This window comes from Pteropus medius, unplaced genomic scaffold (genome assembly GCF_902729225.1).
Source record: "Pteropus medius unplaced genomic scaffold, Ma_sr-lr_union100, whole genome shotgun sequence".
NCBI classification, from domain to species: Eukaryota; Metazoa; Chordata; class Mammalia; order Chiroptera; family Pteropodidae; genus Pteropus; species Pteropus medius.
Genome location: NW_024354499.1, coordinates 4,898,576 through 4,922,903, shown reverse-complemented (window position 1 = coordinate 4,922,903; position 24,328 = coordinate 4,898,576). Strand labels below are relative to the sequence as shown.

The 24,328-nt window shown below is 36.2% G+C and overlaps 1 protein-coding gene and 1 long non-coding RNA gene across 2 annotated transcripts in view; both read left to right on the top strand.

The window, feature by feature from the left end:
- Positions 1-24,328, top strand: part of EXOC6B (exocyst complex component 6B) — a 517,527-nt gene that overhangs the window by 52,503 nt on the left and 440,696 nt on the right. Inside the window, exons 2-5 of the mRNA XM_039852508.1 lie at positions 14,323-14,488; positions 21,617-21,664; positions 23,362-23,452; positions 23,563-23,608. Coding sequence (XP_039708442.1) covers positions 14,323-14,488; positions 21,617-21,664; positions 23,362-23,452; positions 23,563-23,608 — 351 coding nt within the window. The remainder of the gene's footprint in view (positions 1-14,322; positions 14,489-21,616; positions 21,665-23,361; positions 23,453-23,562; positions 23,609-24,328) is intronic.
- On the top strand, positions 17,938-19,687 carry LOC120594466 (uncharacterized). Its single transcript, XR_005650585.1, has 2 exons — positions 17,938-19,128; positions 19,165-19,687. It is a non-coding gene; the product is annotated as an uncharacterized LOC120594466 (long non-coding RNA).

Below are 24,328 nucleotides of genomic sequence, written 5' to 3'. Positions count from 1 at the left end.
AATATTATTTTATAATTTTGAGTTGGATTTATCCTTTAATGTTCTGGATGATATTGGTATAGTAAGATTTTCTAGATTAAATTGCTGTGTAGTTGAATGATTGGCCTCTAGTTTTCTATGCTTTTCTTATGAGTACTGTAAAACTTTCCCCCCTCATTTTCTTGAGCCATCATAAACTTAGACGTACACCTCAAACTTTTTTCAGAACAATAATCAGTTATAAATCCATTTAGCTGTCCCATATGATGTGTGGTAGGATTTCTGGGCATACCCCCTTGATAACCATTTAACAGAACACTTAATCCAGGTCAAAATAATGAAAAATAGCTAAGTAACAGGATATTTAGTATTGCCCCTTGTTCAGCTCTATATGACCATGTATTTCACTGTCTAATCTTAGTATGAGACTGATGTTTATCATTATGATAGAGTTCTCGACTACTTTTATGTTCTACCAAATACAAATGTTTAACAGACTCTACCCCGCCCTCCCCCTTAAAAAAAAAAAAAAAGACTTTGCCAACAGATTCTTTTCTCTTTTGAGAGTTAACTTGGTAATTTGGAGCATATAACCATGATGTTTGGGAGCTATCTGTTTCCATTGTTGCAGCCTGATTACTCACGGTTTAATCATCAGTAGTTAAAAAGGAAAGCAAAAAAATGGATCCAGGTTGCACGGTACCATAAAAAATTTCCACCTGGAAGCAATTTTTTCTAAAAGCCCTTAGGGACTGTTGTCACCCTCCCCCTTCTATTGGCTACAAGGGCCAGAAACACCAGTTCCCTTCAGAGTCAGGTCTTGTTGCAATTTAATCATCTTCTTGCTCCTAGCTTCCAGAGGAGGTTAGAGGAGAGCTAGGGAAATAAATTATTCCCAGACATTTCTTTCCTACAATAGATTTCCTTGAACCTTCTAAGTTCCTCCTTTTCTTCCTCTGATTCTTTCTTTTTCTATTTAGCATTTTAGCTGAAGTACAAATTATTTCCATTGCTAGAACTTGACTTTACTTTTTTCCCCTCCCCCCTCTCAGTTGTCTTTACTTTTTAAGTAAGAATATTATTAACTCTAGTGCTTGTCTTTGGAGAAAGTTTAAATGTTGAAACATTTTTGGGCACCGCTTTAGGACCTTTGTCACTTTATAACCCCTTTTCTGTGGGATACAGGTATTGTTCCAGGTGTAAACCCTCAAGGAATTCATGGTCCTGTAGGGGAGGTAGACATGTAAATAAATCTTTACAGTGTAGAGTGCTCACTGTAGTACATTTTCAGAAATATGAACACATAAACATTTCAAAACAAAAGAGTATCAACTCAATTTTCCATCAGTGAATGTCATTAGTGGTGGTTCCCATTCAGTTACAGGATAATACTAGGCATCTGTTCACAAACTTTATGGCAAAACAGAATGATAGTATTTCTGGTGAAATTTACTTCAAACTACACATGGTTTCATAGGTTCATGGCCAGTTCAGTTTCGCACAGTGTCAAAATGAGGGCCAGGTGGTAAATGAGGACACCGGGGCTGTGCAGGAGTACTGGTTTTCTTGTGTCACTTCTTATCAAGGAAGGGGCCAGGTGCTTCAACAGATTGTGCTTCTTCATTTTTTAAAATAGATTTTTAAACATACTCATTAAAAAACTAGACTGTTTCATACTGCAGCAGATTTTTATTGTAGATGAAATTGGCCTCTTTTGAGAAAAGATGTCTAATATCAGCATATCAGTAACTGGAAAAAAATAACCTTCAATATGAATATTCAGAGAATCAACTCACAATCCTGTTTGCTGTAAATGCTTCCAGAGAGCGCAAGTTTAAGCTCTCTGTGGTTCTCCCTAGTTAGTAAGGAGGAGAGCTTCTATACCAATTTGTAGTTGTACTAAAGAGGGAGGTTTTATAGGAGTTTTGAGTTGAATATTGAAGGACGAGTAGGAATTTGCCAGGTAAAGTGATAATAAGGAGATTCTGGGCAGAGAGACTGCATAATACACCCAAGGAACTTGAAGTAGAGTTACAGGGTGAATGTGGGGAATAGTCAGATATAAATCTTATATGGAAGGGGTCTTCTATACTATCCTAGGGACTTTGGACTTGATTCTGAGGCAGGACTTAATCTTAAAGTGGCTGTGTGTGTGTGTGTGTGTGTGTGTGTGTGAGAGAGAGAGAGAGAGGAGGATTTCATTTCAAAGATTACTGTGAAAGAAGTATCAAAAATGGATTGTTAAAGAATAAGAAAAGAGATGAGAAAAGATGGGGGAGGATATGGAGGAAGAAAAGCAGAGAAGAGACATTATGGAATTAGAATTGATAGGTCTTGGTGATTGATTAGTTGGAGGGAGGTGTGAGGTAGGGAGTGAGGAGTCAAGGTTAACTTACATATTTCTAGTTTGGGTAACTGGGTGGCTGGTGGTACTTTCATTTGAAATAGCGAATGTAGGAGGGACATATAGTTTTGGGTAGAAAGCTCGTGATTTCAGCTTTTTACATGCATAGTTTGAGGTGTTTTTGAGGTTGAATGGTGGTTAGAAATTGAGGTTTATAGGATTTGACAAGAGATGCGACTTGGTGTTATTGATTTGGGAACCAAAGATGTTTAATTAATAGTAGAAGCTGACGTACTGATGATATCTCTGGGGGAGTACATATGAAGAGTGAGAGCAGACGAAGGCCAAGCAGGTATTGAGGGCCAGAGGGAAGAATTATTGGAGACTGAGAAGCAAATGTAATGGAAGCTCTGAGAGTAGAGATTTAAGTAAGAGGGAATGGTTAGCAGTGGCACAGACAAAAGGAGAGTCAAGTAAATGATGAACTGAAGCATGAGAATTTGGTTTGACTAGGCTTTTATTGACCTTGGCGAAAATAGGTTCATTCGGGTGGTATGGGTAGAAATAGGTTATACTGGGTTGAAGAATAAGTCCAATTTGAAGAAATGGAGGCAATGAGTATAGAGTGCTCTTTTAAGGATCTTAACTATGAAAGGAGAAAAGAGGGAGAAAGGATGCCAGAAGGAAAATTATCAGAAGAGAGATTTTAATTTAATAGTACCTTTTTAAAAAAGAAAAAAAAAGGCTTTTTTTTAAAAAAGGAAAAAAAAGAGAACATGTTTTCTTAAGAGAAAGAAATCAATTGAAATGAAACATTTGAAAATACAGAAATTAAAAAAAGTATTGGTGGAGTAACATTCCTGCATAGAGGAGAAATCAGAGTTTTAGAACATAGAATGAGTCTGGGATATCTGGAATTGAGGTGGGATATCTATTTCATTGAGATAGCAAGGCACACATGTAAGGGTAGACAGAGATATAGACTTATATATTGGAATGTAGGAAATTGAGAAGATTCATACCGAATAAGCCTGAATTTTCTTTATGAAACGGATGGCAAAGTCATTTGTTGTGAAAGTAAGATGCAGGATCAAGGTTGGGATCTTAAAGACAATAGCAACAGTTTGAAATAGATACTATAGGTAGTGGAAGAATGAATTTATAAAAGATATACCAAATGTTTAGATGGTGATACAGGTCCTTCTATTTGTATAATTAGCTCTGTTAGAATAAGGTTCTATATGCTAACTGGAGTTGAGCCATGAGGAGAATGAATAAATAGGCAGCCAGTTCTAAATGTTGATAGAAGTAACAACGCTGCTCTTCCTGTCTTGGGAGACTACTTTCGGTAAGGCTTTTAGAATTCTCTTTTTATTTTGAGGATAACTTCTTGTGTCTTTTATCATTTCGGGAAATTCTCATTTATTTCTTTGAATATTACCTGTTTATTTTCTACTGGAGTTCTCATTAAACTCATCCTGATCTACATGTTCTTAACCCTTCTTTAATATTTTCTGCTATAGATTGAATGTTTATGTCCCCTCAAAATTCATATGTTGAAATGCTATTGAAAGGCTTTTGAAATTCTCCAGGTGATGGTGTAAGGAGGTGGGACCTTTGGAAGGTGATTAGGTCATGAGGGTGGAGCCTTCATGTATAACATTGGTGCCCTTGTAAAGAAGCCCCAGAGAGCTTGCTTGCCCCTCTGCTATGTGAGGATACAAGTCTGCTACCCAGAAGAGGGCCCTCACCTGACTATGCTGGCACCCTGACTGTGGACTTCCAGCTTTCAGAACTGTGAGATATAAATTTTTGTTGTTTTTAAGTTACCCAGTTTGTGGTATTTTGTTACAGCAGCCTGAACAGACTAAGATATTTTTCATCTTTTGTCTCTTTGTGCTGCGTTTTGAGTAAGTTTTATATATACCTCCCAGTCAAATTGTCCTTTCCAATTTATTAAATTTTAAATATCAACTATTATAACTTTTCTAAAATTTCTGTATATCCTCTCCAGTTTTATTTATTTATTTTTGTGATTCCCTTATATTCTTTAAAGATATTACACGTTTAATTTTTAATTTACATGTATTTATTTTTAAATCTTTTTACATTTGATTTTGTTACTTATGTTTCTGTTGATTCTTGTTTAATGTGCTTTGTTTCCTTGCGTGTTTTGTGGTTCTTGATACTTGAGTTCCAGCTCAAAGGAATGTTATTTGTGAGAATTCTTGAAAGTATGGGTTAAGCTGTATTCTTCTAGAGCAGGGGACCCCAACCCCTGGGTGGTAGATCCTTACTGGTTTGTGGCCAGTTAGGAACCACGCAGGAGGTGAGTGAGTAGTGGACAAGCCAGTGAAGCTTCACTCCTCCCCAGTGGTAGCATCACCGCCTCAGCTCCACCTCAGGTCATCAGGCATTAGATTCTCATAGGAGCACCGGTCCCTGGTGCCAACAAGGTTAGGGACTGCTGCTCTAGGGAAGATTTGCCTTTGTTTCAGTCAATTTTCTGGGGGGCACTAACAACCAGACTGGCACTACTTTTACAATAAATTCTCCATTTGAGGTAACTCGGACCACACAGATAGTATTAATATTATGAATATGGGCTTCCCTTCTGTGAGAAGTCTAGCTTATGGCTTCAAATTATCATGGGAACCTCTTTCCCCTTACCCCCTCCTCCTCAAAGCCAAGTACCAGACAGGTAGATTTTTTGCAGTTTCCTTTTATGGGGAAGAGTTTTTCTACTTTATCTTTCACTAAGGGTTTAGCCCTTGGATATCTTGGCTTTGTTCATTTGGTGGCCTCTCATTGGACTCCCCACCTTTTGTGGGCCCTATGCTTTGTCTCCTGTTCTCTACATGGCTATAAAATAGAAGTATTAGGTTATAGGGGATTGGAGAATCTGGATTCCAATTCCAGTTTTGTTTTAGCCTCTGGAGATTTTCCATGTTTTCTTTTTTGCTTAGCTGTACACTAATAAAAGTTTCAGAGGCTTCATCCAGACGTTTTAGGAGTTTAGTATTAGAAATATTTTTCGGGTGGCTCCATAGTGTAGTGATTAGCATGTCTGCTTTACATGCAGAAGGTACTGGGTTTGCGCCCTAGTAGAGCCACGGGCTTGGCCCCCAGGTGCGCCAGGCCCTGGGTGCACGCCGCGAGCATGTGGGAGGAGATGCCCCGCCTTTAGAGATCCAGTTCTTAAGAGGAAACGGTAACATCCATAGGTCAGGGGTGGAAGGGGGTGGGAGATTAAAGAGGGGGAAAAAAATAAAAGAAATGTTTTTCAAGTTATATCCAATCTTCCATATTATTTGTGGAACTTCACCCTGTTTTGCCTACTGTGTTCTATAATTTTTTGGACGAGTCTTAATTGCTTATAGACTTAAAAGGTTTTAAATTGTGGTTACTTTTGGCCATGAAGTGTCAGTAAACAAACTGACTGGATGAAATTGGACCAGGAATTGCGTGTGATGTTGGCAAGTCTGGTTCATTCTCAGAAAATCAGAAAAGTGTGTGTGTATTTTGTGCATATGTGTGTATGTCACACACATACATATATATACACATATATAGCATACACTATGTAACATATATGTATCTACATATAATGTATACACATGTATGTACATATATGATATACAACATACACATCTATAAATGACTTCACTTATGCTTATTATAGTTTGACTTAGTGATTCTGGAAAACTTCTTTGGTCTAATTTTGTTAAGCCCACATTAAATCTGTTTACATAAGGAGACCAGACTGTTCACTTAAGTGTTTCCAGTACCCACCCCCATTGGTTTGTTTTTCTATTTTAATGGCTTTATGATTTCTGTCATTGGAACCATAATAATCATTTTAAATGTGAAGACTGAGCATTTATTCAATTAGGATGCAGTCTTTTTAAATATTTACATAGTTCTTCAGAGTATTTAAATACTTAATATATTTTGTAAAGGATCTTGAAGAGTTTTACTAACATACGCTAGATTGAGACTTGTTACGATGGTGGTAGACAGTAAGTGAATCATTAGTTTCATTTAGCTCCAACTCTGCATATTTAAGTGTTAAACTTGACACTTTGAATTCCATGCAATGAAACTAGATTTAATCTACCAATGTTAGTTATAACCTTGTATATACCAACTTTATTACTTACTGCTGCTTTCAGCAGTTTCCCAGGTTAGATTCAGTGGGAATCATCAGGCTGTAGGTAGATTATTTTTATTTGGCAGCAACATCTGTAATTTAACTTTTAGCTCTCAGATTTCATGACCATGACTGAAAGCAGCAATGGAATAAATCTTTTTGCACTTAATACAAATTGATACACAGACCAAAATGAAGCCACTGACATATCCTGTAGTGCCTTTGTGTCTTCAGTTACGGTGATTAATTGTTCTAAGAGTATGACATTATCATGGTAATAGTTATGGCAGTCTCCATATCCTCCATTTGGCGTTTCGTTGCTTTCATTAATATTCTGTTATTGATTTGAGTAATATTTTGTGATGAGTTCCCCTTCTCCACTTTCCTGTGCTGTTTAACCAATACCAGGCTTTTAGTAGGCTCTTTGGCTAGGTGCCATTGGAAGTTTCTCCACCCTGTTTTTATCCCTCTGAAAATAGCCATCATGGAAGTGTGGGGTTCCCTTTCTGTTTTTTGGGAGCTCTCCATCGCAGCAGTATTTTGGGTTGCATGGTCTATGTTGGTGAAGTCAGTTGGATACCTTGGTATCTGCAAGGGTGAAAAAGGATTTGAATATATTTGATCTCCTGTGGCAGTACAGAAGCATTTGGGTATCTTCTAAGCTTAGATGTCATTAACTAGCATATGCTTCCGCTATCATTGATGGTGATGTATGGTGATCTGCTTTTGCTTCTATGCACTTAGAGCATCCAAATTACCATAGTAAGGTCTGAATTACATTGACAGACAAACCAAAGTGAGGAAGGGAGGGGACTTTAAACTTCTATTGACCTCCTGCAATTTCTCTTTCAACATCATGCTCAAGTCTGTTTTTCCACTTTATTTTTAACTTTTGGAATAAACAAAAATACTGATGATGCTTTTATGGAGCTTAATGAGAAGACAATGTTTCAAGACTAAAAACCATGACCGAAGTTAAAAAACATATATGTGGAAAAGAAAAGACCACAGTAAACTCTGGAATTTTTTCTTGGATTAATTAAAAACAAAAAACAGATTGTTCGGTCTTTTGTATCTTGAAGTTCTCCCTGGTTCTGAAAACATCTCAGTAGATAAACATTGTTTGATGTGATTCTCTTTTGCATCCCTCTTTCAGACAATCAGATATCCCCATTACTTAGTCTCCTATCCTTCTCTTTCTCCATCTTCAGCATGCATGAGGATCTCTCTCATGTCAAGCTCTGTGCTCGATGCTGGTGATAAAATGGGCAAAACACAGTCTCTGCCCACAAGGAGATTAGTGTTTTAGTACGGGGAAATTGCTAAGTGAATGGGCAATCAGAATATAGTTTAATAAATTCTATGATGGCATTGATGACAGTGAAGGAGCACAGAAACAAGGTCTATGTGGTTTAGAGAAGGTTTCCCAGAAAAAGTAAGGTGCAAAATGAGATTTGAAGAGTGAATGGGAGTCAGTTTTTAACTAAACCGTAAGTAAAATGAAGAGCAGTGTAGGTCCTAGGAACAGGATTCCTTAGCATTGTGTAGACTTTGACTTGCTGTTGGTTCTTCTTTGATTTGCCTGCTATCTTTGGAGACTGAACAGAATACTTTTCTTTGCAAGCAGCAGAATACCAAGGGAAAGTGGAAATAGGAAATTTCCCTTAAAATAGGAAACTTACTAACTCTCATAACATGAAGTCTGGAGATAGGACAGTTTCAGGATTTTTTCATCATCAAAGACCCAGGTGTTTCCCAAATTTTCCCTTTTCCATCCTCAGATTATTGGCAGTCTCTGCTCATATTAGTATGATTGTTGTATCCTCAATCATTGGATAGGACGATGCCCAAAGTAGGAAAAGCAGTTTCTTTTCTAAATCAAGAAAGAAAACTGTTTCTTGGATTCTCCTTGTCTTCTCTTTACTTCTCATCAGTGAGAGTTGTGTCACCTGTTAACTGTTTTCTGACAAAGGGAATGGAATTACCATGAATGGTTTACAGATTAATTAGTATTTACCCCTGCAGCAGGATGGGAAGGTGAAATACCAGAGTAAATTGGGACTCTTCCAACAGGGAGAAGGATGGAAGAGCTGTTGTGTAGGCATAACTAATAGGTAACCAACTCATCTTGAAGTAGAAGTCTGTCTCTCTCTCTCTCTCATCCGACCTTAACGTTTTAGAGGTTCCATTTGACTTCCTTGCTTTCTCTGCTCTAAAAGGAGATGACAGACTGATGTTCTGCAGAGGACACTTTCTAGCTGTGTGAATTTGGCAGGTTGCTTCATCTTCTTGGGCTTTAGGTTACTTATTTATGAAATCGGAATAATGTCTAATTTATAAGATGCATAGGATTTAAATGAGATAACGTATGCTCATAATATTATTTTTCTTTTCTGACAAAAAGATTTGAGCTGATGTAGGCTCTAGCAAGCGAATGATAAATATTTGTTGAATGAAATTCCTGAAGTGCCATTTTAGAAGTTAAAATCTCTCTTAATGTGCACATGAAATCTAAGTGAGATATTCATCAGATATGCATCAGAATATAGACACTGGGGTAAAACATTTTACATTTTGCAAAAACCTGTAGTTTATTTGATGTTTTTTTGGAAATTAGACTTTACAAGGCAGCATTTATGTCGTTGAGTCAAAATATAGGCTATTAAAGTTGTTAATTTCCAAGCATTTCTTCTTATTTACCTTTTTCTAGGTACTAGGATAATCTTTGGAGTATCACAGATAATTAAACCAGTGGTGCAGTTTATTTCATAGTCTTGTTTAACTGTGGCACACCTGAGCGCATCAAAAGCATATGACTTTGTTCTCAAGGTCCTGCTTTCTATTAGAAATGGAAATTTAAACATTACTTTATATAAAATATATTTTAATAAATAGCTATAAGTCTTTAGCCAGCAAATAGTATAGAATATAGTTTTTAGATTTTTAAGCAGTCCCTCTTGGCCACATCAAATTTAAATTTCAAGGAATGTTAGAAATGGGTCATCACTAGATGGCAGTGTTTCTCTAGTTTAAGTCATTTTTGGGGAGGCAGGGGAGAAGCTACTCCTTGTTCAAGTAAATTGTTGATTAGCAATGTTAGGTTAAACTTAAGTAGGTCTGTGACTTTTCCAGAATTTATTCTTTATTTGTGTTTTTAGCATTTTATGTCTGTTAGATATATCGGTTTGCACTAAGGCTGATTATGTACTCGAAATGCTGATTCAAGTGAACTGTTAGGTAGTGATCTATAATTGCCTTTTCCTATTGGTAGTCACCTAGAAACAAAACCAGCAGTTTTTAACCTCTTTGATAACCAGATGGAAACTATGGATTAGTTTTCTTTAAAATTACATGTATGTGCTTCTGCCTATGCACCTAACATTTACATAAAATCTGGAAATCATGGATTTCCTGATGCATACACAAGTTTATTAAATGTAGTCCCAAACTCCTGTTTTAAATATATGAGTTTTACATTTTATTCTCACTTTAAAATAACTTCTCAAGATACTCAGGGGATCTCCTGTAAACCTTTATTTCATGTTATTCAACATTATTATAATTAAAGAGACTATTAGATTCATAAAGGCCTTAAGATAGGAGAAACAGGCCGGGGCTAATGACAAGGATATAGAAAATTCATTAACTTGTTTTGAACTACCTGTTTACAGTAGTCTGAAAATGTATGATCTTTACATTATTATTGACTGAACTTGAAAGTGGAAGTGAATTGTAGAGATTTAGAGCTGGGCTGATACTTTAGAGACTGTGTAATTGATTGCTTCCTATTTTCTAAATTAGAAAGCTGAGGGTCAGAGAGATTAACTGAGTTGGCCAAAGACTCAGAGCTAATTATATTGCTAAAACCAAGGCCACACAGTCAGGCAGCTAAAATCCATGTTCCTTTTCTTTGATTTATATTTTCTTTTATAGGAAGTTCAGGGTGCTAGGGAGTCATTTTTAAAAAAGTTTTTATTGTTTGAATATACTATACTAGAGCAAATGTCTCTGAAAATATCACAGATAAAAGATATTTTTGTTCATTCTGAAAATTAGAGGTAGGGGGAAATTTATATGCAGTAGCTGCTATAAACCTAATGTTTTCCTTTTTTTTTAATTCACGTGAGATAGCAACATGAGGATGAAGACACTTAACATGCGTGCATACATTGTATTTTACAGAGATACAATAAAAGTGCTTGCGATTAAATATCATAAAAGCCACATCTCTTTCCTTTATCTCATGTTCAGCTTTGATTGAAACACATTTCCTTACATCACTTAAATATACAAAGACCAAATAGAATGTTGTTAATGTAAAACACAGGGTATAAACTTTGGCCAGTGCCCTGCTAATTGTTAATGAGGATGGAAAGCAGATTTCAATACTTCTTTTAATTGGCTTCATTAGTCATTTCCCTTCTCCCTAGCCCCTTCCCCCTTATCCCCCCCACCCCCAGATGTCCTCTGGTGGATCTTTTGTCATTTTTTTGCAGTCTCCCATTAGCCCAGGTTCATGGAGTTCTTAGGGTTCATATTCAGTCATTTTAACACACCAAGAAATGGAGGAAAGGCAATCGAGACTAAAGAAGGTTCAGTGGCGTGGAGCCGGCACTGGTGCTAGCTGCAAAGGTGACTTGTTTACTAAAGACGCATGGGATCCATCCACCTGTGATGACTAAAATCTGAGATGAGCCACACATTCTGCTTCACTCTGATGTGTTAGCAGACTGATGTCACCCAGCTGCACCTGGCAGCAGGAGTCCTTGAAACAGTGTCTATGCCAAGTAGCTGTCCGTGGCATAGAGCAGGAAGCGGCCCGCAGTCTTGCCTCTGCAGCCTGCGCGCGGCTACCAGGAGAGGGAGCCCGCTGTGAGCTGCTTTCCGGATTCCCCAAGGCCCACTTTTCCCCTGTACTGCAGTGCTGCGAGAGGCCTCGCGATGACGTGCGAGTGAAGCTGCTTGGCTTCCAAGGTGCTTCCGAGGCGCTTGCGAGTCGTTATTAACATGTTGTAAATTTCTTAACTTTCAGATTTTTTTTCTTGAGGTTGTCTTTTGTGATAGTAATGTAGCTCTTTGGAGGGAAAAAAAATGAAAAGTTTTACCTAGAAGGAAATAGATTTACTACTTAGAAATATTACTTGTTCAAGATATAAACTGAGTTTGAAACCAAGAGTTATCTAATATGATAATATCTGCTTATGCCATTTAGATTGATGAGTTTTCAGTGGTTATTCCTCTTGTTCAAATGGCAAGGAATATTGGTGTCTTTACTTGGAAACTGTTCTTTACCTTTCCTTTGAAAGAGGAAAGTTACGATTATTTGAGGTTAGTTGAAATATCAATGGTAATTTGTCTTGTGTATTCTGAATAGCTCCTTCAGGCAAGTGGTTATTCTGTAGTGTGTCTTCAAAGCAGGGATTGTTTATAATTTATTGGAAGATCTCTTCCCTTTATTTCAAAGGAAGGAGACTGAATCTAGATTGCCCTGGCTTTTCTAAAGTGTTCAGAATTTTTACTGGAAGCCAAAATTGTATGTGTATTGTCTATGGTTACTAAGTTTTGGAGAGTAGAACTGACCTGCTAAGAGATCCACAGGCTTTCTGATCCACAGGCTCAAGGTCGCGATTCAGTACCTATAAATGATGATAGAACCAGAAAATGTTAGTAATGAGCAAATACGTTTATGCATTGAACAAATTTCAGAGAATAAAGAAATCTTAGAGATGTTAGTCATTCATTTAGTCAACAGATTTTACTTACTGCCTACTACCTGCCTAGCACTATTCTAGAGGTACAGTGGTGAATATAGCAGACAAAGTTCTTGCTCTGGAAGTTATAGTCTAATTTGGATGGAATAGGGGGAGAGATAGACAAACTATGAGTGATGAGAAAGCAAAAGTTGTTTGAAGATATAGGGGACAAGCTTTACTAATATAAAAACAGCAAAAAGAAAATTCTTGAGACAGGAATAGGCTAAAAAAAAAATCCAGTGTAGGTGGAGTATAGAAGGTGGAGGGAAACTAGGGGTGGAAACTAGAGAGAAGAGAGAAATGAGATAAGAGAGACAGTCAGAGGCTAGATTATGTAGAATCATGTAGGTCGTGGATTTAAGATTTTTATTCCTTTTGTAAAGAGAGGCTTTCGGAGAGATTTAAGCAGGGAGATAACATCTGAATTATTGCTTTAAAAGATAATTTTATCTGCTATGTGGCGAGTGTCTGCATTGGGATGTGGAATGGGGCAGATAGGGAGTAGAGAATGGAGACTTTCAGGAGGCTACTGCACTAGTCCAGTGTGGCAGTGATACAAATATGGAGTAGGGTTTTAGTGGACAGTTTTAGGTGAGATGTGGTCAGTTTTAAGAAGTGTTTTGGAAGTATAGTTGTCAGGACTAATTAATAGATGGGATAGGGTTTATGGGATGTATGATAGAAAGAGATGGATTAGGTGTGATTCCTGGATTTGGATTTTTGATTTGGTCAACAGATAGTGTCATTAAGTTGTGATGGGGTAGGTCAGTGGCAGGGAGATTTGGTGGAGGAACAGGGCTGGGAGTGGAGATAGTTTGGTGATAGATGATATTTTCCTGTGTTAAATTTGAGACGGCTTTAAAAAATCTAATCGAAGTTCTTAAATAGTGGCTGGATATTTGAGTCTAATTCTCAGGGAAGGAAGTCATCACTATATAGATGGTATTTTAAAGTCATGGAATTAGGATTGATAGGTGAGAGAGCATAGTTAGAAAAGAGAAGAGATTTTAGGAATATTGAGAAAAATAATAGAGGAGGAAGAGCCCAGAAAGGAGATTGAGAAGGCATGCCAGTGAAAGGATAAAAACCACATTAGTGTGGTATCATTGAAGTCTAGAGAAAAGAGCGTTTCAAGAAGAAAGTGCTGCTGTTAGGTGGACTAAATGCTAGCTATTGAGAGATGAGGATGTGGAAAGGAATTTTGCTGGGAAGAGGAGCAGAAAAATAAGACAGTACCTGGAGGGAAATCTGTAGATAAGGACAGATTTCTTTAAGTCATGTTATATACTCAGGATGATTTAGTAGAGTGGGAGAAATATATGCTTCAGGGGAAGTATAAAAGAGTAATTGTAGGAGTAATGTTCTTAAGACAACAAGGATTAACTGTAGGTAAGAGCTTGAAATACTTTTCCCATTGTTATAGGAGGGTGGACAGGGTAGAAGTTACAGATGGAAGTAGGGTGGTTGATTTTAGTGAAAGAAGAAATATTTTTTTTTTTCCTGTGATCAGCAGCTGAGAATGAGGGGGTGGGCATTTGAAGAGAGGAGAAAGTAAGGTTTTCACACATAGTTATTTTGGATACTACAAAGTGATTTTTGGCAGTGTTGGTTGTGGGAGATGGATTTAGTTATGGTATTATCTAGCGGTATTTGTTATACCCAATTTAGATTTGTAGTTATATAGCTGAACTGAGTCTAACCGGCATAGCTATGTGATTTTTCTCTAGCAGTGTCAGCTTCTTGGGTATAGTCATAGAATAATTTGAGTCGTGTGTCCAAAATTGAGTTTTTCTAGATTAATTTAATTGAGAAAGAAAGGTGTAAAGGACTTGTAATTCAGTCCTTTCATTTTATCATGAGAATTCTATGATAAATACTGTCAAACACTTAAATATTTTTGAATGAATAAGGAAGCAAAACTTTGAGTTTTCCAAAAAATACTCATCTAGCATTGGGGCAATATTAATACAATTGGATTACTCTGTGGTTTATGTACTTTAATATCTAATTTCCAAATAAATTTGCTTCTGGATTTGCAATTCTTTTTCTATTTCTTAGAATTAAGTCTGGTGTAATCTTCATGCCACTTTTTAAAGGTCTGTCTATGATGGTGAGGAGCATGGACGCTTCATGGAGAAGCTTGAAACTCGCATCCGCAATCATGACCGAGAAATTGAGAAAATGTGCAACTTTCACTACCAGGGCTTTGTGGACTCTATAACTGAACTGCTGAAAGTGAGAGGAGAAGCCCAGAAACTCAAAGTAAGGAGACTCTTTGTGATACTTGTTTTTCTGTCCTATGCTGGGGTTTTGATTAGCATTAAGGGAGTGGGAAATACATTGCAGGTTACATATTTGTTGTAAAGACTTTTGTATAGTAAAAAACAAATAGATAATTGGGATTATGGCTTTTAGCTAAAAAGAATACTCAAATTAAATTTATTTGGGATAACTACATGTGGATAAGAACCAGTATCAGAATCAGTAATAGTTTCTTTCAAAGAGAAACTCAATTGACTCTTCATGTCATTCATCTACTTCCTTGCCATCACTGTACAATGACAGCATTGCAGGGCATGGTGTAGAAGTCTTTGTAGCATGGCAGCCTAAGACTAAAGAAAAAAAAAATCAGTGATAATTGAGGAGTGTCTTCTACCAAAGCATGAATGTTTTTTCTTCATATGACAGATTCAAGTTCAGGAAGGAGACTAGCCATATTGGTCCCCCTGGCATAGAAAATTCACTTATCTTGGATAACTGACTTTGCTTATTGATCTTAAATCTAACCACTTCACTAAACTCGTCTGTTATTTCTAATAATTTGTAAGTAGATTTTTTTTTCAGTTTTCCTATAAACGCTCGTGTGATCTGCAAGTATAATAGCTTTATTTCCTTCTTTCCAGTCCTTATACTTCTTTCTCCCTCCCTCCCTCCCTTCTTTTCTGTTTCTTTCTTTCTTTTCTTTTTCTTTTTCTTTTTTTGAGATTTAATAGTTTTTTTTAAAATATTTTAGAAAGACAAAGTATGCCCCAAGGAGGCACATGGTTCCAGCACTGTAACCAACACAAAGAGTCCAAAATGTCTGCGAAAGGGCAAAAAGGCCACAAAAGGCCACCAAAAAGAGAGAGAACCCAGAAAGGCAAAAAAAAAAACAAACCGAAAAGCAGGATTGTCTGCCTTATATTTGGGCCATGATGGGTGGTTCCAAAGGCATTCCTAGGTGATTGGCAAGTGGGGTCATTTTGATTGACACCTGGCTGCTACATAACTTTGCCTAGTGTGCATGTGCTTACCCAGAATTCAGTCTATTATAATTTGATTCATGAACTTCCAGGCATAGTCATGATGTTATAATGATTGTAGAGTGAGGCTGAAGTTATGAGGAGTACTTTCTATGCATGCATTTGTGGCCAGATTAGGCCGGCTAACACTATGACTTTCCTTTCCTTTGTCTCTGGGGATGCAGGAGGGAGTCTCTAACTACCAAGAGGGTGTTCTTTGAGCATTCTTTAGGCTGGCCCCCTATTCCTGTGTTCCCCTGTTACTCATGTCTGACTAGCTTCCTAATATTCTCCCCTCAAGTATTAGGGACCCCTTTTTCTTTTTCTTTGTTTTGTTTTGGTCTTACTAGAATTTGAATTAAAACCCTTAAAAGATTTTCTCAGGGCCTGGGGAGAACTTGACATTGAGTGTCAAATTCATATAAAAGAATACATTGGTTAGAAAAGCAAAGAAACAATTTTATTGAGGGAGAAGTGGGCTTTTAGATGTTAAATTATATTTTAAAGCTACAGTGATTTAAAAGCTAATTGATTGCAAAATCTGACCTGAACAGACATGCAGCTATCAAACTTTTAATTTATTTTATTTAATGTAAACTTTTGTACTCTGCTGTAGAAATGTTAATGCGTTTGATTATGGGATACTGTCCTAGTGCCCACTGGTTATATAATATGCAGTATATACCGTATTATCTTTATAAAATCTCCAAAGTTCTGAAGTCCAAAACACAGGGGATTGCAAGGTTTCATATAAGAGTTTATGGACCTGTACAATAACTCTCCAACTATCTTAAATATAATGTTGATCTATGGAAGCAACCTAAGTGTGCCTATCAATAGATGATTGGATAAAGAAGTTGTGGTACATATATACAAAGGAATATTACTCAGTTATTAAAAAAAAAAAGAAATCTTACTATTTGCAACTACATGGATGGACCTAAAGCAGGGGTCCCCAACCCCCAGCCACAGATTGGTTTCGGCCCATGGCCTGTTAGAAACGAGGCTGCACAGCAGAAAGTGAGCAAGTGAAGCTTTGTCTGTGTTTGCAGCTGCTGCCCAGCATCAGCATCACTGCCTCAGCTCCACCTCAGGTCATCAGGCATTAGATTCTCATAGGAGCACCGGTTTCTGGTGGCAAAAAGATTGGGGACTACTGAGTCTTAGAGGGTATTATGCTAAATGAAATAAGTCAGATAGAGAAAGACAAATACCATATGATTTCACTTATACGTGGAATCTAAAGAAAAAAATAAATAAAATTAAAACAAACTTATAGGTACAGAGAACAGACTGGTGACTGTCAGATGGGAAGGAGTTGGGGGTTGAGGGAAAACAAACAAACAAAAAGGTTTTTAGAATGGCAGGAGCATGGAGGCCCTTTTGGCATAGTCAGTGGCCTCTTTGTGGTGTGACGGTCAAAGGCCTCAGTGAGAAATGTGTATGACTTCTTAAGTAATAAATATGGAAAATCACATCTTTCAAAACCCCGAGGCAGCCATGTGTCAGGCCTGCCATACCCACTGCAGAAAAATACAGGACAAAAGCCCAGAGGCAGCAGAACAGAATGCAAGTGCTCAGTGAGCCTAAATAGACACGCATCTGTCTCTGTGACCTCTTAAGTTAGATTTCCTCATCTGTAAGCAGTTAGTCTTTTCTGCATTTGCTTCATCACGTCCCTAGACAAACAGGAGTAGGTCAACACTAATAAGGAAACTGTCAAGTCAAAGGAGCCGTCTGTGCCTCACCGATACCACCACCACCACTCCAACCTCATGACCCAAAGACCATTAAGTCAATGCTTGGCCCAGTATGATGCTGTGCTGGGGCTTTGGGATTATTAGCTAGACATTGTTCTCATGTCAGATGGCATGATAGATGGGATTGGACCATATAAATAAGCAGAGCAAATATGATTCTTGAAGAGGACCATGATTTAAGGGCCACACAGTGGACTTAAGAGCAACCAGCACCCTTGAAAAGATGATAAATAGCAGATTTTGGCTTTTATTGTTTGAGTATTTCTCTTTCTAAGTACTCCAGGCTAATAAGAATAGCAATGCTATGGATAGCTCCCCCCTCCCCACAAGAAATATACATTACTAACACAATTAAAGCTCTCTTTTTGTACTCTTCTGAGTTGCCTCCTCTACTCTCCCCTCTAAAAATAACAACCCTTCTGATTTGTTGTTAATATTGTTTAATGCTTAACTAATGTAATTGAAATTCAATTCGATTTTTTCTCATTCAATATACCAAAATTAATTTCAGATGAACTAAAGAGTTAATGTAAAAAATAAAACCCTAAAGTAACTAGTAGAAAATATAGATGAATATTTATGTAATTTTGAGAGTGAGAAATACATTTCTAAACACAATTCCTAAACCAGAAAGAAAAAAATTGATGGATATGAGAACATTAAAATAAAAGATAAAATAAAGGGTAAATAAATAAAAAATATTTACAAATATGGATGACGAATTATCGAGATCCTTAACATTTAAAAAGTCTTAATAGGAAAATATGAACACTAATGGATAACTGAGAAACACATTAATATACAATGTACACAAGAAAGACAAGGAAAGTCTATAATTTAGAAAAATTAAAGGAGTGGAAACTTGAACAGTAATGTGCCACCTAGTAAAATGACAAAGATGAAAAAATATTTGAGATTAGAGATGATACCGATCAACAAGGGAGTGACTCGTTGGGATATGGATTGTTACAACCTTTGAAAAGAGTAATTTTATTTATCAATATTTAAAACTCCACATAGTTTTAAGATTTATTCTGAGGCTATATAGGGGTATGCACAAGGATGTTTATGTGATTTTTTTAAACAGGTAAAACTTTAAAATGTCCCTAAAAGTCATTTAATAGAGGATTAGTAAAAGAAATCACAGTACATTCATTTAAAAGAAGAATAAGCTACAATATATTATAGAACGATATCTGACAGGGGAAAGTATTAGAAATGTTTGCTTACTGTATAAAGCAGATTAAAAGTATGAACAATTGATCCTATTTAAAATTAAAAATTATGCTGAATTTTTGGGGGCCAAATAGCCTCAAATGGACAAAAGTATCTGAAACGTGTGAAAACAAAGATAGGGGCCTCCTGCCAGGAGCTGTGTGTGCTGTTGGTCCTTACTCAGCCATCCTAGCTTTCCATCTTCACCTTGGGTTCTTTTCTATGCTTCTTGGATACCTGTATTCCAGACTTCTTCCTCCACCTCCTGTGCCCCCTGTTCATGATGAGCACCAGGATGCTGTCTTCGATCGAGCAGTCCTGTGCTGGAGTACTTCCTTGACAGGTAGCACTGAATATTGCCCAGAGTGCTCACCGATTGCTGATATCACTTGGTGGTGCACACCTTCGCTTTCTTCCTTCAAATTGTTTCAAGTTGCAGATTTCTTGAAATTGCTCAGGATGCCCCTGAGGGAAAGCGAAAACTAGGGGCTGCCAGTTCAGGGGTTTTGGCTGCTTTGGGCTCTATTCACCCTGGGAATTGAGGGGATTAAAGTCTGGCAGCGAATCTTGGAGGCCGTGCTCGAATCTTGAAGGCTGTGCTTGAGGAGGATTCATTCAGCCTGAGTTAAGAACCTGTAAAATTTAGGTTCTTCAACTCCAGAAAAGAGTTTAGAAAATTTAGGTTCTTAAACTCCAGAAAAGAGTTTAGAAAATAGAAAAGGTTAAGCACTAACTACTGTCAGTCCTGTTTTAACATAACAGTGTAAAGAAACTGTACTCTCTAGGGTTCTCAGTATTTCTTTTGATTTACAGCATATCTATCTATATAGATAGATATAATCTCTGAATCAAGAGAAGTAGCATTCTAGAGGAACATTATAGTTTCTTCTCATTGTTATTTTGAAGTAGTGTTGAAATGGCAATTATCTTATCAGAAGCATTATTAGACTCCTATGGGTATGTTTTAGAACCTTGGTTTGCATGAAATCAGTTTAGTAGGCCACAGTCAGAATTTTTAACTAATATTGAAATGAAATAGAATAGAATAAAAATAATAAAGTGTATTACGTATAATGTAAACATTGTTTCTTGAAAGTTTTGTTTCGATTTTTGTGTGTGAGCATGTGTGTTCCTTATACTTGTACACTGGGTTGCAGTGTAAAAGGTGTTTCTTACAATGAGTTTGAGGTAAAAAAAAAAAAAAAGTTTTGAAGATGGTGAGAATACCTTGGAGAACAAGATATTCTCCCAGAGACAGTGAGGCTGAATTTAGTAGTATTTATGGAAGGTTGAATTTTGTGAGATCTCCAGTTTAGGGTAAAAAAATCTAATAATTCTTGAATAACTATTGTGAAGTGGGGGACAGTACTACTCCATTACTTGGTAGCTTTTTTTTTTTTAATTGAACTGATATTAATCCTATTTTCTAGTAATATCCATTTATTTGTTTAATAAGCACTATTTTTAGGTACCACCTTTCTTCTGATAGTTCTTCAGATGTATAGTGTCTCCAAAGGAATATTTACCCACCCCTCCACCTTTGGGTTAAAAATTCCTTTATCTGTTTTTCACGTGGTATAGGTTTGACTGCCTCTCCAAATGTATTCACATCTAATTATGCCTCAGTTGTCAATATGGCAACTGAAATATGGCATCTGAATGTAATTCTCATAGTGTGATCTTAAAGCCTTACTGTCTCACTTATTCTAGACCAAGAATCAGGAAACTATGTCTTGCAGGCCAAATCCAGCTTGCTTCCTGTTTTTGTAAATAAAGTTTTTGGAACACAGCAATGCCCATTCATTTACATTATGTTTATGGCTGCATATTACTAGAATGACAGAATCAAGTAGTTGAAACAGAGACTATCTACCTGTCCATTTTCAAAAACAGTTTGCTGACCCCTGTTTTAGACAATGCTTCTACTACCATTGTCTTAGATCAGCATTTTAGATGACTATATCACACTCTTAATTTGTGTTGGGCTCACAGTCCAAAAAAACCAAATGTGTAACATGTGGTACTGTGAAATAATGAGGGAATTTGATGGTTTTTTGCTTCTTTTTATGACTTTATAAAGACTTTCTGGAGGTCAGATTTCATTTTGTCATTGAAAGAGGATGCATGTGGTAATCTGCTCTGAAAATATGATCGTCCAGGTATCGGGTATCTTGAATAAACTATCCTGTTCAGTGATATTTCTCAAACATATCTTCTGTGTGTGTGTGTGTGTGTGTGCGCGCGCGTGCGCAGAGTAGCTATTAACTAATATATCTTGTTGTTCTAAGGGACATAATAGGAAATGCTGGGTTAAGGAAATGCTTAACAGCATAAGGAGTGGCAGTTATTGGTAGAAGAGTAGAAAGCCTCTGTTAAAAGAAGCTTTAGAAGTTAAAATTGCTCATTTTGATAATGTCTGAGATGGTAAGAAAATTACTATTTCATGCACTTAATATTTTTTATATCAATTGAGTATTAAAAAGTAGATTACTGAAAAAGCGGTGCCAGTTTCTTTGAATTATGAACTTAGATCATTTTAAAGTTTGCTCACATAGTTTTGACTATCTGATGGAAAGATTAATTTAGAAAAGTAGAAAGATGGAAATGTTAGGATATGTTAAGAATTAATGATCCTACAAGAACTATTATAAAACATTTTCTAAAATTAGGATAATAAATGGGGAAAATTTGACCTGAGTTAAAAAGTTCAATTTATACTCAAGTTTTCCAGGAATATATTGGTGAAGAGTATCTATGATAAAATTTGTTTTTTTTTTCCTACACATAATAGAGATGATATTTCTTTGTGAGTTATTTTTTTTTTTTTTTTTTTTTTTTTTTTTTCTTTTCAAAATTAAAGTATGGTCTTTAGTTGTTATAGTGTTTTAGTTTGGAAAATTACAAACTGAACATCTCTTAATAAATTATTCTTTTTATTGTTGAAATGGCCATGTAACATATATTAGAAAAGTGATGTAATTTAAACACAAGAGGATGCCACTAAACCAAAATGTGGTGGAATACTGTAACTATCTAAATAATATCCTTAGTCTTTTCATTGTAAATTTTTATCTTATCCAACTGTTGTCTAAATGTTTGTTTTTTTATGAATTTAAATTGTCTTCTCTCCACAGAATCAAGTGACGGATACTAATAGAAAACTACAACATGAGGGGAAGGAAGTAAGGCCAATTTACTTTTTGAAAAAAATCTTTTCTGTTTTTTTGTCATTCTCTTTTGATGACTATCTTCTTGATTTAGTGGCTTGTAACACCATAAGTAGTATGTTGGAGGAACTTGGACGTTATTGTCGCTTCTTCTAATATTTATCTGAGTTAAATGAATATAGCCACTTGAAAGCTTAATGTGAAAGGATGTAGCCAACCTTAGCTGTGTTTTTTTATTATTATTATTAAGTTTATTGGGATAACATTGGTTAATACAATTATATCACTTGAGTAGTCATAATGCGGCCAGTGCTGTTCCCTCTGCCCAAAATGCTCTTTTCCTTATATTTACCTGCTTAAGACCTTTCCGTTTTGTTAGCTGCTTAATGAGACCTTTTCTCACCACCTTATTTGAAATGGCAATCTCACTCTCAACCCACTGTATTCTTTTCACCTTTCCTGGTTTATTTTTCTCTGTCATGTAATGATATCTTATGTTGTATATACTTATATATTTGTTTGTTTGTTTTTTGGTCTGTCTCTTTCCACTAGAAATTAAGCTCCATGAGTTCAGGAATTTTTGTTTTATTTATTACTGTATCCCCTCTACCTGTCTAAACAGTGACTGGCAGAAAGTGGGTGCTCTATAAATTTTTGTTTAAAAAGTGAATCATTGATTCCATTAATTGATATACTCACCATTTAAGTCATCATGTGCATTTTCTCACTTAATCCTCATGGTAGACCTATGACAAAGTCAAGACAGGTATCCACACTATTTTATTGATGAAGAAATTAAAACATTTGCTGAAGTTTACATAGTAAGTGGCAAGGCTGGTACTAAAACTCAGGTTTTCTGACTTGTATGTGGTCCATTTCTTTTCTCTGTATCATGTACCTTCCATATTGCCTAATACTTATTTATTGTTTAAATTTAGTAATCTTTAAGATTGGCTCTTGATTGTTTTACCAGTGACTTAATCAGAGCCATTCTCTTGTTCTTTTTTGCATGGTATCTAGGCTGATAACATTTTTAGGCATGAGTATGAGGCGAATACTATAGGAGGCTATGTAGGTAGCTTACTGCTTTTTAAAAGTTTGTCTCACACATTTTAAATTATGCAGAAAGTGTAATTTCTTCTAGTTATATTGTGGTATGACTTCAGATGGAAGCCTTTAAAACAGCTATGAGAAGAAAAGGGAGTTACTCTTCACTAAACTGGAACTCTTGGAAAAGCTACAACTTTCTAAGTGTGTGGTTTATTTGTTGAAATCGAGATTTAGTTGAAGATTATTTACAAGACTCATTTGAAGCTGTATAGGAAGGACTATTTTCCTCTAGGACTCTTACGCTGATGGAAGAAATATAAGATCTTCTCAGAAGAGTGATGAAATCATAAATCATGAAGAGTCTGAGTAGGGTCTGGAGAAAATCTGCAAATTTTTTGTTTTCTCCCAGATAGCCTCTGAATTTTAGGATTTCATTTTACCTAGCCTTTTCTCACGTAGTATGTATCTTAGGGAGAAAGTAGAAAACCGTGCAGGAATGTTTTACTGGTTGAGAAAGGCAGTTCCTTAGTTCACTTGGCAGGTCTTACTATGAAACTGTCTGGGATTTTCTGATTAATTGAACACAGGGTGGAAAAATGTGACTGAAAACTTTTTATTTACAGCTGTTGGCATAATTCATTTTTTTTTTCCCTCTTGCCAAGCTGGTAATAGCAATGGAAGAGCTGAAGCAGTGTCGACTACAACAGAGAAATATTTCTGCCACTGTTGATAAATTAATGCTGTGTCTTCCAGGTGAGGAACTGGAAATGAGTAGGGCCCTTGATGCAATTCCTTTAGCTTTAATTAGTCTTTCACTTTCTCTAAATAATGCTTGTGTGCTCTTTTTTCCTTTCTCTTTCAAGTCTTGGAGATGTATAGCAAACTGAGGGATCAAATGAAAACTAAAAGGTAAGTTTTTTTTATTGAATAGACTTTATTTAAAATTTCTGTTTAGAATGTTTTTAAGGTATATATTTTGCATAACCTTTGAAAAAGTGTGACTGAAAGCTTTTTATTTACAGCTATTGACATAATTCAGTTTTTTAAAGTTCATTTAACATCTTCTCTAGCCTTTTTTATATCTATTGATTTATCCTGAGACTTATTTACATATAGTGGTATGTGATGTATTTTTTCATGTATTATGTTTAATAAAACACTCTACTTATAGTTTGAGTTTGATGAAGACCCACTCTTTCAGGAGAAAAGTGATAACTCTTTTAGTCAGTGTTCTCCATTGGAACAAAACCTCTGTGTGTGTGTGTGTGTGTGTGTGTGTGTGTGTATACAGTGAGAGAGATTGATTGATTGATTGATTGACTTTAAGGGATTTGTTCACATGATTATGGAGGCTGGAAAGTCCGAAATTTGCAGAGTAGGCTGGTAGGTTAGAGTGTCAGGGAAGAGTAAACATTGTAGTCTTAGTCCGAAGGTACTCTGCTGGTGGAATTCCATCTTCCTTGGGAAAGCCCAGGCTTTTTCCTGTTAAGGTCTTCAACTGATTGAATGAAGCCCATCTACATTATGGAGAGTAATCTTCTTTACTCAGAGTCTATTGATTTAAGTGTTAATAATCTCATTTAAAAAATACCTTCACAGAAATAGGAATAATATTTGACTAAATATCTG